General features: G+C 44.8%; 2 protein-coding genes across 2 annotated transcripts in view; both read right to left on the bottom strand.

The window, feature by feature from the left end:
* TSPEAR (thrombospondin type laminin G domain and EAR repeats) overlaps nucleotides 1-15893 on the bottom strand; it is a 184354-nt gene that overhangs the window by 29427 nt on the left and 139034 nt on the right. The gene's annotated exons all lie outside the window — the stretch shown is intronic.
* Nucleotides 4200-4931, bottom strand: LOC133074004 (keratin-associated protein 10-8-like). The gene has a single exon (XM_061167983.1). The coding sequence runs from the start codon at nucleotides 4929-4931 to the stop codon at nucleotides 4200-4202; it is 732 nt and encodes a 243-aa protein (XP_061023966.1).

The raw sequence follows: 15893 nt of genomic DNA, 5'->3' as shown, positions 1-15893 counted from the left end.
TATGAAGAGTGGGACACAACTGAGCAACTGAACTATAGGAACAATGCTGAGTGAAGGAAGGAAGGAAAGCAGGAAGTTTCCTCAGCAAGGAAGTTTCTATAAATAGATGAGGAAGCCCAGGCATAGAGAAGTTAAGCAACCATCTCCAGGTCACACAGCCCAAAGTATCAGGACTGGGACTGGAAGCCAGCCATCTGTATATAGGATTGAGGTTCTTATCCAGGCCTTCCCCCACACCAACTTCAATGCTAGACGCAGAAGGAAGCAGTGTCCAAGGAAATTTACCACCAGGCAGCTGAGCTGAAAATTTATAACAGAGGCGGGAAAGAGCAAAATTATCACCACAGAAAATCAACTCTGTGGTTTTCAGCACAAACACTGCTAGTTCCTCCAAACCACAGAGGTAAAGTATGCATGCTTGCTCAGGGGCTCAGTCGTGTCCATCTCTTTGTGACCCCATGGATTGTAGCCTGCCAGGTTCCTCTGTCCATGGGATTCTCCAGGCAAGAATACTGGAGTGAGGTGCCACTTCTTACTCCAACAGAGGTAAAGTATAAACCCCAAAATACAATGAGAAAAATTGTAATAAACAGACCATGTGTTTCGCTGACACCAAACATGATCGCTCAGTTGCTAACAAGGAAGAAGAAAGAGCTAGACAGTAAAGACAGGACTGAACTTGAACCACTCTGAGCTGAGTGCACCAAGGTGCATGTGTTTTTACTGGAAGGGCCTCATGAATTCAAGAGCATTGGATTCTTAGAGCCCACCCTAGTCATACATTGGCAGTTTTTAAATGAACCGAATGAAGGGCAGCTCCACTTCCAGGCAGGAAGAAACGGCCAACAGTCTGGAAATGAACCCTGACGGGGCGGACCCCAGACCTCTCCCATCAAACAGTGAAAGACACAGAGCTTCTAGGGGAACACTGCGGACTAAGGCTTATTTTTCCTATTTTCAAATTATTACATCTTTCTCCTGCTTTGGCAGGCCAATTCTTTACCACTAGTGCCACCTGGGAATCCCCTTATATCTTTCTCAAGTAAAGAGAACAGCAGTGTATTTTCACATAAGCTAGAGCTTGGAAAACACTCTACGCATGTTTCCCTCTTGGAGAAACATCTAAAGAGACAAGACAAATGATGGGCCTCCCCTGGAGGTCCAGGGGTTAAGAAGCCATCTTCCAGTGCATGGGGTGTGGATTTAGTCCCTGGTCAGGGTGCCAAGACCCCACACGCCCCTCAGCCAGAAAAGTCGAAACATAAAAAAGAAGCAGTGTGGGAACAAATTCAATAAAGACTTTAAAAATGGCCCACCTTAAAAAAATCTTGAAAACAAAAACCAGAAAGAAAGAAGACAAAGGGCCAAGTGAGGAAATATACAGGACCACGTGGGAAATTGGGCAGGTATAAGCGAGAAGGAGAGAAAGAAAAGTCTAAACAGCCAGAGCGATGGGTTCTGTTGGTACACAGAGTCTGATCCTTCCCAGGCAGCGACCCTGGTGAGGGTCTGATACTTTATATATATCAGATGTATTGAAACATAAAGCTTTTGGATTGTTGTTGTTGTTCAGTTGCTAAGTCAAGTCCAATTCTTGGCGACCCTATGGACTGCAGCATGCGAGGCTCCTCTGTCCTCCACTATCTCTCAGAGTTTGCTCAAATTCATATCCAGAGTCGATGATGCTATCTAAGCATCTCACCCTCTGCCTCCCGCTTCTCCTTTTGCTGTCAATCTTTCCCAACATTAGAGTCTTATATCTAATGAGTCAGCTCTTTGCATCAAGTGGCCAAAGTATTGGAGCTTCACCTTCAGCATAAATCCTTCCAATGAATATTCAGCCTTGATCTTGCTGTCCAAGGGACTCTCAAGAGTCTTCTCCAACACCACAGTTCAAAAGCATCAGTTCCTTGATGCTCAGCCTTGTTTATGGTCCAACACTCACATCCATACACGACTACTGGAAAAACTATAGCCTTGACTAGACAGACCTTTGTTGGCAAAGTAATATGTCTGCTTCTTAATATGCTGTCTAGGATGGTCACAGCTTTTCTTCTAAGGAGCAAGCATCTTTTCATTTCATGGCTGCAGTCACCATCTGCAGTGATTTTGGAGCCCCCCAAAATAAAGTCTGTCACTGTTTCCATTGTTTCCCCATCTATTTCCCATGAAATGGTGGGACCAGATGCCATGATCTTAGTTTTTTGAATATTGAGTTCATGTCAGCTTTTTCACTCTCCTCTTTCACCCTCATCAAGAGGCTCTTTAGTTTCTCTTCACTTTCTGCCATAAGGGTGGTATCATCTGCATAACTGAGGTTGTTGATATTTCTCCTAGCCATCTTGATTCCAACTTGTACTTCATCCTGCCTGGCATTTTGGATGATGTACTCTGCATATCAGCAAAATAAGCAGGTTGACAATATACAGCCTTGATACTCCTTTCCCAATTTGGAACCAGTCCACTGTTAAATGTCCAGTCTAATCATTGCTTCTTGACCCACATACAGGTTTCTCAGGAGACAGGTAAGGTGGTCTGGTATTCCCATCTTTTTAAAACTTTTGCATATATTGGGTTTAATTAAATGTAATTAAATAAATTCTACCTGTCTTTTTCACTTTTAAATGTGGCTATTATAATAGTTGGGCTTCCCCTGTGGCTCTGCAGGAAAGAATTCTCCTGTCAGCAGGAACTGCAGGAGACACATATTTGATCCCTGGGTCAGGAAGATCCCCTGGAAGAGGGCACAGAAACCCACTCCTGTACTCTTGCCTGGAGAATCTCATGGACAGAAGAGTCGGGCAGGTTATAGTCCATAAGGTAACAAAGAATCAGAAACACTTGAAGCAACTCAGCACATATGCATGCATATTATAAAGGTACAATTATATTTGAGGCACCAAGTCAAGGCCCATCACAGTCCTACAAGTGTTTGCCTAGCCAGCACTGTCCCGACAGGGCCAAGGTATGTCCCTCCTATCCACATTTCCCAAGAGGGATAGCTGCCTTAATACTTGAATTCCTGAGGGCATCACCCAGTGAGCACCTGCCATTTCCAAATAGCCCATCCCCCATGGCTGTTGGTCCCTGGGATGGATAATTTCAAGTGTCCACTTGACCAGGCCACAGTGCCCAGTTGTCTGGGTAAACATGTCTGGATGTCATGACATGGTTGTTTCTTAGGTGAGTTCAACAATGAAATCAGTGGACTCTTAGTAAAACAGATCGCCCTACAAAATGTGGCTGGGCCACACCCAAGCAGTTGAAGACCTTGAGACCAGACTGATGTCCCCCAAAGAGAAAGAGATTCTACCAGCAGGTCATCTGTAGCTGCAACACCAACTCTTCCCAGGAATCTCACCATACACATTTGGGTCTTGCCTGCCTCTAAACTGTGAGCTAGCTCCTCAACATCAATCTCTGCATATGTGCACATGTCTTATTGGTTCTTTCTCTGGAGAACCCTGACTCACACAGGCTCCCAACATCACTGCATGTGGCTCTCACCATCCACACCTCTGCACACAGAGGAAAGCACTCACACTCATGTCCAGGGCACTAGAGAACGGCTGGCACCAGCCTGTCTGATGCTGTTTCTGGAGTAAGCTTTACTTATTCAAGGCAGATGTTTATTAAACGGGGTCTCCTTTGTCCCTACTGAGGCCCCATGTTCCTAGTGTGCAAGCCCAGGGCCTGAACATGGGCCCCACTCCCCCCCATCACTAGCTTCATGCGGGGTCTACAGGTGAGCAGGATACTCTGGACTGGAGGCTGCAGGAGAACCTCGGCCACAGGACACCCAGGCAGTGAGGAGCAGGGCGTGGGGGAGCCGAGCCTGATAATGTTACTGTCCTGGACGCAGCTCAAGGCCAGGTTTCTAAACCAGCCCAGCCCACTGTCCACAACAAAGGTCTTTCCTAGGGTTTGAACAGATATGCACTCCAGACACAGAGATGGCATGACAGTGACTTTATTTGTTAACAGGCAGACGCCTCACCTAGGTCAGGACAAAATCATGACCAACAAGGATGGAGAGCAGGATGCTGGCTGAATCTCAGGGCCTGGAGGGAACCAGGAGCCAGTCCAGCCTGCTAATAGGAAATCCTGGGGCAGAAGGAGACCCCAGACTGGGCTCAAGGCTACAGAAGTTTCAGGTGAAAGTGAGCGTTGGCCCTGGAAGGAGTTGGCAATGTGCCAGGTCAGCAACATGGCTCCGGGGCCACGGTTGGGATGCAGCAAGCAGGGCGGGAGCATGCGGGCCGGCAGAGCAGGGACACGCAGGAGGCCGGGCGGCAGCAGCTGGGCTGGCAGGAGGAGGCGGGCACGCAGCAGGCGGGGCGGCACACAGGACGGCAGAGAAGGGACACAGAGGAGGAGGGTCTGCAACTGACCGAGGAGCAGGGGTTGGGCTGGCAGCACAAGGAGGCTGAGCAGGGGGATGACTCACAGCACACGGGCCTGCAGCAAACAGGCGTGCAACAGACAGGCCTACAGCAGACCGGCCTGCAGCAGACAGGCTCACAGCAGACGGGCCTGCAGCAGATGGGCTCACAGCAGACGGGCCTGCAGCAGACGGGCTCGCAGCAGACGGGCGTGCAGCAGACGGGCTTACAGCAGGCCTGCGGGCAGGGGGAGGAGGTGCAGCAGGAGGACTGGCAGCTAGATGTCTGGCAGCATGAGGCCAGGCATGAGCTGCTGCAGGCTGGCTGGCAGCAGGGGCTGGACTCGCAGCTCACTGGGGCGCAGAGGAGGGTCAGGCGGGAGGCCGGAGCGCCGCAGCTGGGGGCACAGCAGGGGGGCTCACAGCAGCTCTCTGGACAGTCGTCCACCTGCCAGGAGGAGCTGGTGCAGGAGTCATAGGACCCGGGCAAGCAGACCCGGCTCCTGTAGCTCAGGTCACTAGAGCAGACGGACAAGGCGGAAGTGGCCATAGTGGAGGCAGTGGGGCTGGAGGAGGGTGAGGATGTGAGTGTGTGTGAGTGAGTGAGTGTGTGAGTGCTACTCAGGGCTCTGTGCCTTTTATACCCGGTCCAGGTGTGTGTTGGTCCGGCTGAAGGCTCCCTGAGTCTTCCCTTTCCTTGTTGGTGTTTTGAGCCCTTATTACTTCTTGTTTATCTACACAAGAGATGGCTGCTTGTAAAATGCATGTCCTGGTTGAGTGCTGGGTCACTCCTGAGCTGTGTGAGGTTCTCTAAGGAAACACAGGACTAATCTAGGGTCCCGAAGCCCCACCCGTGTGTGCCTGCCAGCTGCTCCCCACCCAGCTGTCTCCAAGGCTCTGCAGGTGAGTGGCTGTGATCCCCCCATCTCAGTGACTGGGCATCTCAGAGCTCAAAGTTGGGACAGTGCTGTCACCTGCTGTAGGACGTCCCTCTCAAGCACCAGGGCTGAACAGTGGACAGACCAGCCAAAGGGAGAAGGAGTGATTGAGAAGAACCAAGACATGTCTCAAGCACAGAGCAGGATGGAGGGAAGGTCCAGCTCTATCAGCTGGGGTCTCCGGAGAGAGAACGTGCACAGCAAAAGGAGAAACAGAACATTTTCCAGAGAGAAGGGAAAGAGACATGGTGCTTCAGATTTGGAACTTTGACCAAACACAGGACAAGATGAATGGAAAACGGTGCACATCTGACACACTGGTGAAATGTCTGACACCAAATACGAGGAAACAGCCTAAAAGCTTCCAGAGAGTTTGGCATCTGACTTCGCTCAGCCAATGAACATTCCTGAAGACAGTGGAACCAAATATTGAAAGTCTGAGGGAAGTGCATTATCAGATGGATGGAGATGAGAGCATTTAGGATAAGACAGCTATTCTGAAAAGAAGCCACTCATACACTGTCTACAAAAACCACCTTGAGAGTACACAGTCCAGAAAAAGAGCGAGCCCAAAGGCAGGAGAATATAAAGAATATTAATAAAGAATAGCACAGTCAGCACACAGCAGCCTAAGGGAGAGGAAGTCCATTGCCTGACCCTGTAGGAGCAAGCACTGCTAGCTGCCCTACCCCTCTGGCCTTCGGTCCACTCTTTGCCATGTGCAGTTTTGAGTTTTGAGTTTTGACAAACGCAGACACACCCCCACCAGAGCTTACAGGCCCCGAACTCCTGTTCCACTTAAATCAGCCCCTCCCTCGGTCCAAAGCCCAATGCAAGTGCTGATTCAAAATCACTGCAGTGGTGTCTTTAGTAGGAGGTCACATACATGGAATTGTACACCAGGTGGCCTTTGGGGTCTGGCTTCTTTCGCTCATTAAATGCAGTGGCCGTGGTGATGTGGGCATCCGAGGCTCATCCCTTTTCCTGCTGCATACTGTCCGTGGTGAGGGTGCCCCACCATTTGTTCATTGGGCAGTTGGGAGACATTTTCATGACTCCCTCCTTTTGCTGATTATGAACAAACCTGCTGTCAACGCTTTTTGTGTACAGGTTTTTGTGTGATCGTGTTTTCACTTCTCCAGGATAAACACACAGGCGAGGCATAGCTGGATTGGATGGGAACTGTCTGTTTAGCTTGATAGGAACCTGCTAAGGTCTTTCCACAAGTGGCTGTGCCATTCTGCATTCCCACCAGCAATGCGTGAACATTCTCGTGGCTGTGTATCCGTGGCCAACATCGATATTGTGAGGTTTTTAATTTAGTCCATTCTAATAGGCGTGAGGGCTTCCCAGGTGGCTCGGTGGTTAAGAATCCACCTGCCAATGCAGGAGATGTGAGTTCCATCTCTGGGGTGGGAAAATCCTCTGAAGAGGGAAATAGCACCCCATCCAGTATTCTTGCCTGGGAGATCCCATGGACAGAGGAGTCTGGCAGGCTATAGTCCATGGGGTCACAAAGAGTTACACACAACTTAGTGACTAAACAGGGCTTCCCTCATAGCTCAGTTGGTAAAGAATCCACCTGCAATGCAGGAGACCCTGGTTCAATTCCTGGGTCGGGAAGATCTGCTAGAGAAGGGATAGGTTACCCACTTCAGTGTTCTTGGACTACCCTTGTGGCTCAGCTGGTAAAGAATATGCCTGCAATATGGGAGACCTGGGTTTGATCCCTGGGTTGGGAAGATCCCCTGGAGAAGGGAAAGGCTACCCACTCCAGTATTCTGGCCTGGAGAATTAAGAGTCAGACACAACTGAGCAACTTTCACTTCACTTCACTTAGTGACTAAACAACAACTTTAGGTATGCAGTAGTACCTTAGTACTGGAGAAAGCACTGGCGACCCACTCCAGTACTCTTGCCTGGGAAATCCCAGGGACAGAGGAGCCTGGCAGGCTGCAGTCATGGGGTGGCTAAGAGTCGGACACGACTGAGTGACTTCACTTTCACTTTTCTCTTTCATGCATTGGAGAAGGATATGGCAACCCACTCCAGTGTTCTTGCCTGGAGAATCCCAGGGACGGAGGAGCCTAGTGGGCTGCCGTCTATGGGGTCGCACAGAGTTGGACACGACTGATGCGACTTAGCAGCAGCAGCAGTACCTTAGCAGAATTCAAACTTGCATTTCCCCAAAGACCAGTGATATGTTGAGGTTCTCTAATCTAAAACGTAAAAGGCATGTAAGTTGAAAAAGTAGAAGTAAAATCATCTCTGTTCACTGATGTTATATGTGCATAATCCTTCTATATAAAAAATTTTAAAAATTCCATGCCTACACACAAAACCATTACCACTCTTAAGTGAATTCAGAAAAGCAGTAGGATACAAAGTCAGTATATAAAAAATAGTTGCATTTCTACACACTACTAGGGAATAACCATAAAAGGAAATTACAAAACCGATTCCATTTAGAATAACATCAAAAAAGTAAAATACTGAGGAATTAATCAAGGAGGTCGAAAACTTATACAGTGAAAACTACAAATCATTGTTGAAAGAAACGAAGAAAATATAAGTAAATGGAAAGACACCCCAGACTTATGGATTGGAAGCTTTAAAATTGTTAAGATATCATTACTATCCAAAGCAATCTATATATTTAATGCAGTTGCATTAAAAAACAAAATCAAACATCAAACAAAATCAAAACACAAAATCAACATCTGGATAACTTTTCGCAGAAATAAAAAAACCCATTCTAAAATTCATATGGAATCTTAAGGGACCCTGTCTAACCAAGAAAAAAAAAAAAAAACGAAAACAAAACAAAAACCCTGAAAAAGAACAAAGCTAGAGGGATCCTACTTCCTGATTTCAAAACTCACTACAAGGCAACAGTAATCAAATAGAGTGGTCCTGGCACAAATTCAGACACAGAGATCAATGGAAGAGAACACAGGGTTCAAAAATAAACCCTCACACATTAGGTCAAACCATTTTTGACAAGGCATTAAGTCCATTCACTGGAGAAAAGACAGTCTTTTCAACAAATGGTTCTAGGAAAATTGGATATTCACATGCATAAGAATGAAGTTAGATCCATACCTAACATCATACACAAAATTAACTCAAAGTGGACCCTCAATCTAAATGTAAGACCTGTAACTCTAAAACTCTTTGAAGAAAAAATAGGACAAGCCTTTACAACCTTGAATTTGGCAGTCATTTCCTGGATGTGACACCAATGACACAGTCAACATAAGAAAATAGAAAAAGTGGACTTCACGAAAATTTTAAATATTTTTCATCAAAATGTTGTATCAACAGAGAACAAAGGTAACCCAAAGAAGTGTGAGAAAACATTTGAAAATCGTATATCTGATAAGAGATTGATATCCAGAATGGATAGAGAACTCCTAAAACTCAATAACAACAACAAAAAATCTAGCTCAAAAATGAGCAAAGGGCACAAACAGACATTTTTCCAAAGAAGATATACAAATATCCAATAAGCACAGAAAATATACTCAATATAACTAATCATTAGAGAAATGCAAATCAAAACTACAGTGAAGTACCACCTGACACCTCCTAGTATAATGATAATTCATTTTAAGAAGCAACTTAAATATTGGTGAGACTGTGAAGAAACTGGAACACTTGTACACTGTTGGTGGGAACATGAACTGGTACAGCTATGTGGAAATCAGTATGATGGTTCCTCAATAAATTAAAAGTAGAATTACTGTATGATCCAGTATTTCTACTGGGTCTATGCTGAAAAGAATTGAAAGCAGAATCTTGAAGAGATATTTATAAAACCACATTCACAGAAGCATTTTTCACAATAGCTGAAAAGTGGAAGCAATTCAGGTGTTCACTGATGGGTGAATGGATAAGCAAAATGTGATATACACATAGAATGGAATATTATTCACCCTTAAAAAGGAAGTAAATTTGGCACTATTATGGATGAACCATGAGGACATTATGGTAAGATAAATAAGCCAGCCACAAAACGACAAATACTTTGTGATTTCACTTACACGAAGTACTTTAGAGATAAAAAGTAGAATGATGCTTTCCAGGGGCTGTGACAAAGGAAGTATGGGAATTGTTTAATTTGTATAGAGTTTCTTTTGCAAGATAGAGTTCCAAGTATGGATAGTGGTGATGGTTACACAAGGTTATGAATGTATTTAATACCATTGAACTGTACACTTTAAAGTGGTTAAGGTTGTAAAATTTGTGTTATGAATATTTTACCTTAATAAAAAAATAGAAAAAGGCTATCAAGACATGAAGGAACATGAAGGAAATGTAAATGCACATTACTAAGTGAAAGAAGCCAATCTGAAAAGTTTCCATTCCTGCTGGTTCTGAGGATATGACATTCTGGAAAAGACAAAACTATGGAGTCGGTAAAAAGATAAGTGGTTGCCAGGGGTTAGCAGAGAAGAAGAAATGAATAGATGGAGCACAGAGGATTTTAGGGCAGGGAAATTATTCCGTAATGGTCCATATGTGTTACCATAATACATTTATCAAAACACATAGAACTTAGCAACAGCAAGGGTGAACTCTTGTAAACTATGGACTTTGGGTGATATTAACATGTCAGTGTAGGTTTATCCATTATAACGAATGTAGCCCATTTGTAACAAATGCATCAAATCACAAGACACTGATGGTGGGGTAGGCTGTGCTTGTGTGAGGGTGGGGATATATAGGAACTCTGTACTTCCCACTCAGTTTTGCTGTGAACCTAAAACTGCCCTAAAAAAACAAGATATGTTAAAGTGATACATGTCAGGGGATGTTTAACAGTATGATTCCTGTGTGCTATATCCTATCTCTCTTGAGCCCCTTGTTCCTTATCAGCTCCTGTCAGGAGCTAGAGGAGCGGGAAGCCACTCCCGGGACTGAGATCAAAGAGATGGGATGCTTGCATAGGATTTCCCTCATTAGCTTTTCCATTTGGTGAAAGGGATTATTTATGACCCTCTTTTTGTATGGACTGCCTTTTGGCCTTATGGCCTCTATTGCTCCTTGTTTCCTTGGTAACTTGTAAAGTCTGGTCTTTTGATCTTTATCTGAAGAAGCTACCTTGTTTTAAGGTATATATACTCACACAAAATTCAAGAAAGCTCCCTTGTTCCACCAGAGACCTGGGTCCCCATGTCCTTCTCTCTCTCTCTCTCTCTCTCTCTCTCTTTCTGGCTGGTTCCCTGGAGCGCAGAGGCCTGCCGAGCTCATTTTCCTGCCTGGGCTTTGAAGACCTCTCAAGACTTTTTGAGAGGGCGTCCTGCGTCTACATAAGTGGAACAGACCTGTCCAAGGGCTTTATGGGTTTTCTGCATAACCCAGGGAATATTAGCCTCTTTCCTTCTTTCACTTTCTTATCATTGACTCCAGACCACCAGGTTCCGGTCCATTAAAGGACCCCAACAGATACAGGACAATTAAGGATATCTGGTTTTTTTAAAGTGAGTTTTGGTTATTTGTGTTTTCAAGGTATGAGTCCATATCACCTTAACTGCTTATTGCATTCCCTGGGGTCTGTGCTAATTTCTCCTCTTCCATTCCTACTATGTTATCTCAGAGTTGAGGCAACATCCTTCGGAAGAGCCAACCCATGTCCTGAGAATTATGAATATGCCCAACATTCTCCTCCTGCTCATCTCTATCTCCTTCCTCCCTCTCCTCTTCTTCATGTAACTCTGTGAACCTCTCTGGGTGTCCCTCACTGTGGAGAATCTTTTCACCATTAACCTAGAAGTTTTATTATCAGTGCTGTAGTTGGAGAAACCTTGAGGCTACTGGAAGAATAAGACTGAAATCCAGAGGCAGGAGACTTAAGTCCCAAACCTGATAACACCAGAGAACTCCTGACTACAGGGAACATTAAGTAATAAGAGATGATTCAAAAGCCTCCATACCTACTCTGAAACCATCCACCACCCAAGAGCCAATAAGTTCCAGAGCAAGACATACCACGCAAATTCTCCAGCTACGCAGGAACATAACCCTGAGTGTCAACATACAGGCTGCCCAAAGTCACACCAAACACATAGACCCATCTCAAAACTCACTACTGGACACTCCATTGCACTCCAGAGAGAAGAAATCCAGTTCCATGCACCAGAACACTGAAGCAAGCTTCCCTAACCAAGAAACCTTGACAAGCCAATTATCCAACCCCACCCACTGGGAGAAACCTCCACAATAAAAAGGAACCACAGACCACCAGAATACAGAAAGGCGACTCCAAACACAGCAATCTAAACAATATGAAAAGGCAGAGAAATACCCAACAGGTAAAGGAACATGAAAAATGCCCACCAAGCCAAACAAAAGAGGAGGAGATAGGGAATCTACCTGAAAAAGAATTTAGAATAATGATAATAAAAATGATCCAAAATCTTGAAAACAAAATGGAGTTACAGGTAAATAGCCTGGAGACAAGGATTGAGAAGATGCAAGAATGTTTAACAAGGACCTAGAAGAAATGAAAAAGAGTCAAGTAAAAATGAATAATGCAATAAATGAGATCAAAAACACTCTGGAGGGAACCAACAGTAGAATAACAGAGGCAGAAGATAGGATAAGTGAGGTAGAAGATAAAATGGTGGAAATAAGTGAAGCAGAGAGGAAAAAAGAAAAAAGAATCAAAAGAAATGAGGACAACCTCAGGGACCTCTGGGACAATGTGAAATGCCCCAACATTCAAATCATAGGAGTCCCAGAAGAAGAAGACAAAAAGAAAGGCCATGAGAAAAATACTCGAGGAGATAATAGCTAAAAACGTCCCTAAAATGGGAAAGGAAATAATTACACAAGTCCAAGAAACCCAGAGAGTCCCAAACAGGATAAACCCAAGGTGAAACACCCCAAGACACATATTAATCAAATTAACAAAGATCAAACACAAAGAACAAATATTAAAAGCAGCAAGGGAGAAACAACAAATAACACACAAAGGGATTCCCATAAGGATAACAGCTGATCTATCAATAGAAACCCTTCAGGCCAGAAGGGAATGGCAGGACATACTTAAAGTAATGAAAGAGAATAACCTACAACCCAGATTACTGTCCCCGGAAAAGATCTCATTCAGATATGAAGGAGAATTCAAAAGCTTTATAGACAAGCAAAAGCTGAGAGAATTCAGCACCACCAAACCAGCTCTTCAACAAATGCTAAAGGATCTTCTCTAGACAGGAAACACAGAAAGGTTGTCTAAATGCAAATCCAAAACAGCAAAGTAAATGGCAGTGGGACCATACCTATCAATAATTACCTTAAATGTAAATGGGTTGAGTGCCCCAACCAAAAGACAAAGACCGGCTGAATGGATACAAAAACAAGACCCCTATAAATGCTGTCTACAAGAGACCCACCTCAAAACAAGGGACACATACAGACTGTAAGTGAAGGGCTGGAAAAAAATATTTCACGCAAATGGAGACCAAAAGAAAGCAGGAGTCGCAATACTCATATCAGATAAAATAGACTTTAAAACAAAGGCTGTGAAAAGAGACAAAGAAGGACACTACATAATGGTCAAAGGATCAATCCAAGAAGAAGATAGAACAATTATAAATATATATGCACCCAACATAGGAGCACCGCAATATGTAAGGCAAATGCTAACGAGTATGAAAGGGGAAATTAACAATAATGCAATAATAGTGGGAGACTTTAATACCCCACTCACACCTATGGATAGATCAACTAAACAGAAAATTAACAAGGAAACACTTTAAATGACACAATGGACCAGCTAGACCTAATTGATATATCTATAGGACATTTCACCTCAAAACAATCAATTTCACCTTTTTCTCAAGTGCACATGGAACCTTCTCCAGAATAGATTACATCCTGGGCCATAAATCTAGCCCTGGTAAATTCAGAAAAATTGAAATCATTCCAGTCATCTTTTCTGGCCACAATGCAGTAAGATTAGATCTCAATTACAGGAAAAAAAAACTATTAAAAATTCAAACATATGGAGGCTAAATAACATGCTTCTGAATAACCAACAAATCATAGAAGAAATCAAAAAAGAAATCAAAATATGCATAGAAACGAATGAAAATGAAAACACAACAACCCAAAACCTATGGGACACTGTAAAAGCAGTGCTAAGGGGAAGGTTCATAGCATTACAGACTTACCTGAAGAAACAAGAAAAAAGTCAAATAAATAACCTAGCTCTACACCTAAAGCAACCAGAGAAGGAAGAAATGCAGAACCCCAGGGTTAGTAGAAGGAAAGAAGTCTTAAAAACTAGAGCATAAGCACTGTTTATAATAGCCAGGACATGGAAGCAACCTAGATGCCCATCAGCAGATGAATGGATAAGGAAGCTGTGGTACATATACACCATGGAATATTACTCAGCCATTAAAAAGAATTCATTTGAATCAGTTCTAATGAGATGGATGAAACTGGAGCCCATTATACAGAGTGAATGAAGTAAGTCAGAAAGATAAAGACCAATACAGTATACTAACACATATATATGGAATTTAGAAAGATGGTAACGATAACCCCATATGCAAAACAGAAAAAGAGACACAGATGTACAGAACAGACTTTTGAACTCTGTGGGAGAAGGTGAGGGTGGGATGTTTCGGAAGAACAGCATGCATATTATCTATGGTGAAACAGATCACCAGCCCAGGTGGGATGCATGAGACAAGTGCTCGGGCCTGGTGCACTGGGAAGACCCAGAGGAATCGGGTGGAGAGGGAAGTGGGAGGGGGGATCGGGATGGGGAATACATGTAACTCTATGGCTGATTCATATCAATGTATGACAAAACCCACTGAAATGTTGTGAAGTAATTAGCCTCCAACTAATAAAAAAAAAAAACAAAAAACAAAAAAAACTAGAGCATAAATAAATGCAAAAGAGGGGGAGGAGCCAAGATGGCGGAGGAGTAGGACGGGGAGACCACTTTCTCTCCTACAAATTCATCAAAAGAATAACTGAACGCAGAGCAAACTTCGCAAAACAACTTCTGATCACTAGCTGAGGTCATCAGGCGCCCAGAAAAGCAACCCATTGTCTTCGAAAGGAGGTAGGACAAAATATAAAAGATAAAAAGTGAAACAAAAGAGCTAAGGACGGAGATCCGTCCCGGGAGCTCTTAGGCGGCATTGCTTGGGGTAGGGTCCGGGCCTGAGTGCCCTGAGGACAATCGGAGGGAGCTTCTGTGAGTTGCCAACTTGAACTGTGGGAGACCAAAGGAGAGAGAGTAAATTAGCCGGCCCGAACACACTGCCGGCTGTTCGCAGAACAAAGAGACCGAGAGGGTCCAGAGAGGAGCTCGCAGGCTGCGGACCGGCCCAGCCCCGCTGGAGGCAGGAGGCAGGGGGGAGGGGAAGGTCGCGGCGAGACACAGGGCGCAGGCACCCGACCGGCGCGGGCGGGGACTGGGGCTGGGGACGCGGAGGGCAGAAGGCGCGCGCACCCGACTGGCGGCAGCGGAAACTGAGACTGGGTCCGCGGAAGGGAGGGGGAGCGCCACACCTGGGGAGAGTGCGCCCACCGAGCCCCTGGCTGCCTGGACCGCTCTGACGGGGAAGGCACTGAGAGCAGGCGCAGCTTTCCCCTCCGCGCTTTTGTGGAACACCCGAGGGCTGGAACCTCGCGCAGCGCGGGGCGCGCTCCATATAGAACAGCCGGGAGCCTGAGCAGCGCAGAGGAGAGAGCAGCGTCAGCCCCTCCTGGCAGCCCCAGCCCATCCCCGCGGTGCAAGCCCCGTGGCGCAAGCCCCGTGGCGCAAGCCCCTCCCCGCAGAGCGACGGAACTAGCTGCCTGAATAAGAGTCCACCTCCGCCCGCCTGTGTCAGGGCGGAAATGAGGCTCTGAAGAGACCGGCAAACAGAAGCCAAATAAACAAAGGGAACCGCTTCAGAAGGGACTGGTGCAACAGATTAAAATCCCTCTAGGAAACATTGTCTACACCAGAGGAGCCTGTAGATATCGAGAAGCGTAAGCTGGAACGAGGAGCTATCTGAAACTGAGCCGAACCCACACTGACCGCAACAGCTCCAGAGAAACTCCTAGATATAATTTTACTTTTTTCTCTTTTTTTTCTTTTTTTCTTTTTTATTTTCCTTTAAAATCCCCTATTACTCCCCCATTACTCCTTAACTTTCATTTCCATAGACTTTTACGATTTTTTAATTAGGGGGAAAAAAAAATTTTTTTTTTCCTTTTTTTTTTTTCTTTTTTTTTTTTCTTTTTCTTTCTTTTTTTTCTTTCCTTTCTCTCTTCTATTTTCTATTTTTCTTTTTATCTTATTTCTTTTAAAGTCCTCTAGTACTCCTCTACTACTCCTTAATTTTCATTTTCAATACACTATAACCTTACAAAAAAAAAAAAAAAAGAAGAGAAGCCCTATTTTTAAACCGAAGATTATTCTCTCCCAATCTTGACTCTCTGTTTTCTACCTCAGAACACCTCTATTTCCTCCTTTCCCCTTCTCTTCCCAATCCAATTCTGTGAATCTTTGTAGGTGACTGGGCTACGGAGAACACTCTGGGAACAGACAGCTGTGTAGA

Source organism: Dama dama, chromosome 19 (genome assembly GCF_033118175.1).
Source record: "Dama dama isolate Ldn47 chromosome 19, ASM3311817v1, whole genome shotgun sequence".
Taxonomy (NCBI): domain Eukaryota; kingdom Metazoa; phylum Chordata; class Mammalia; order Artiodactyla; family Cervidae; genus Dama; species Dama dama.
The sequence above is the reverse complement of the archived record's forward strand: the minus strand, read 5'-3'. Positions and strand labels throughout refer to the sequence as shown.

What these genes read in the sequence shown, in the direction of transcription:
- LOC133074004 (XM_061167983.1), bottom strand. Translation starts at nt 4,931, where the DNA reads ATGGCCACTTCCGCCTTGTCCGTCTGCTCTAGTGACCTGAGCTACAGG.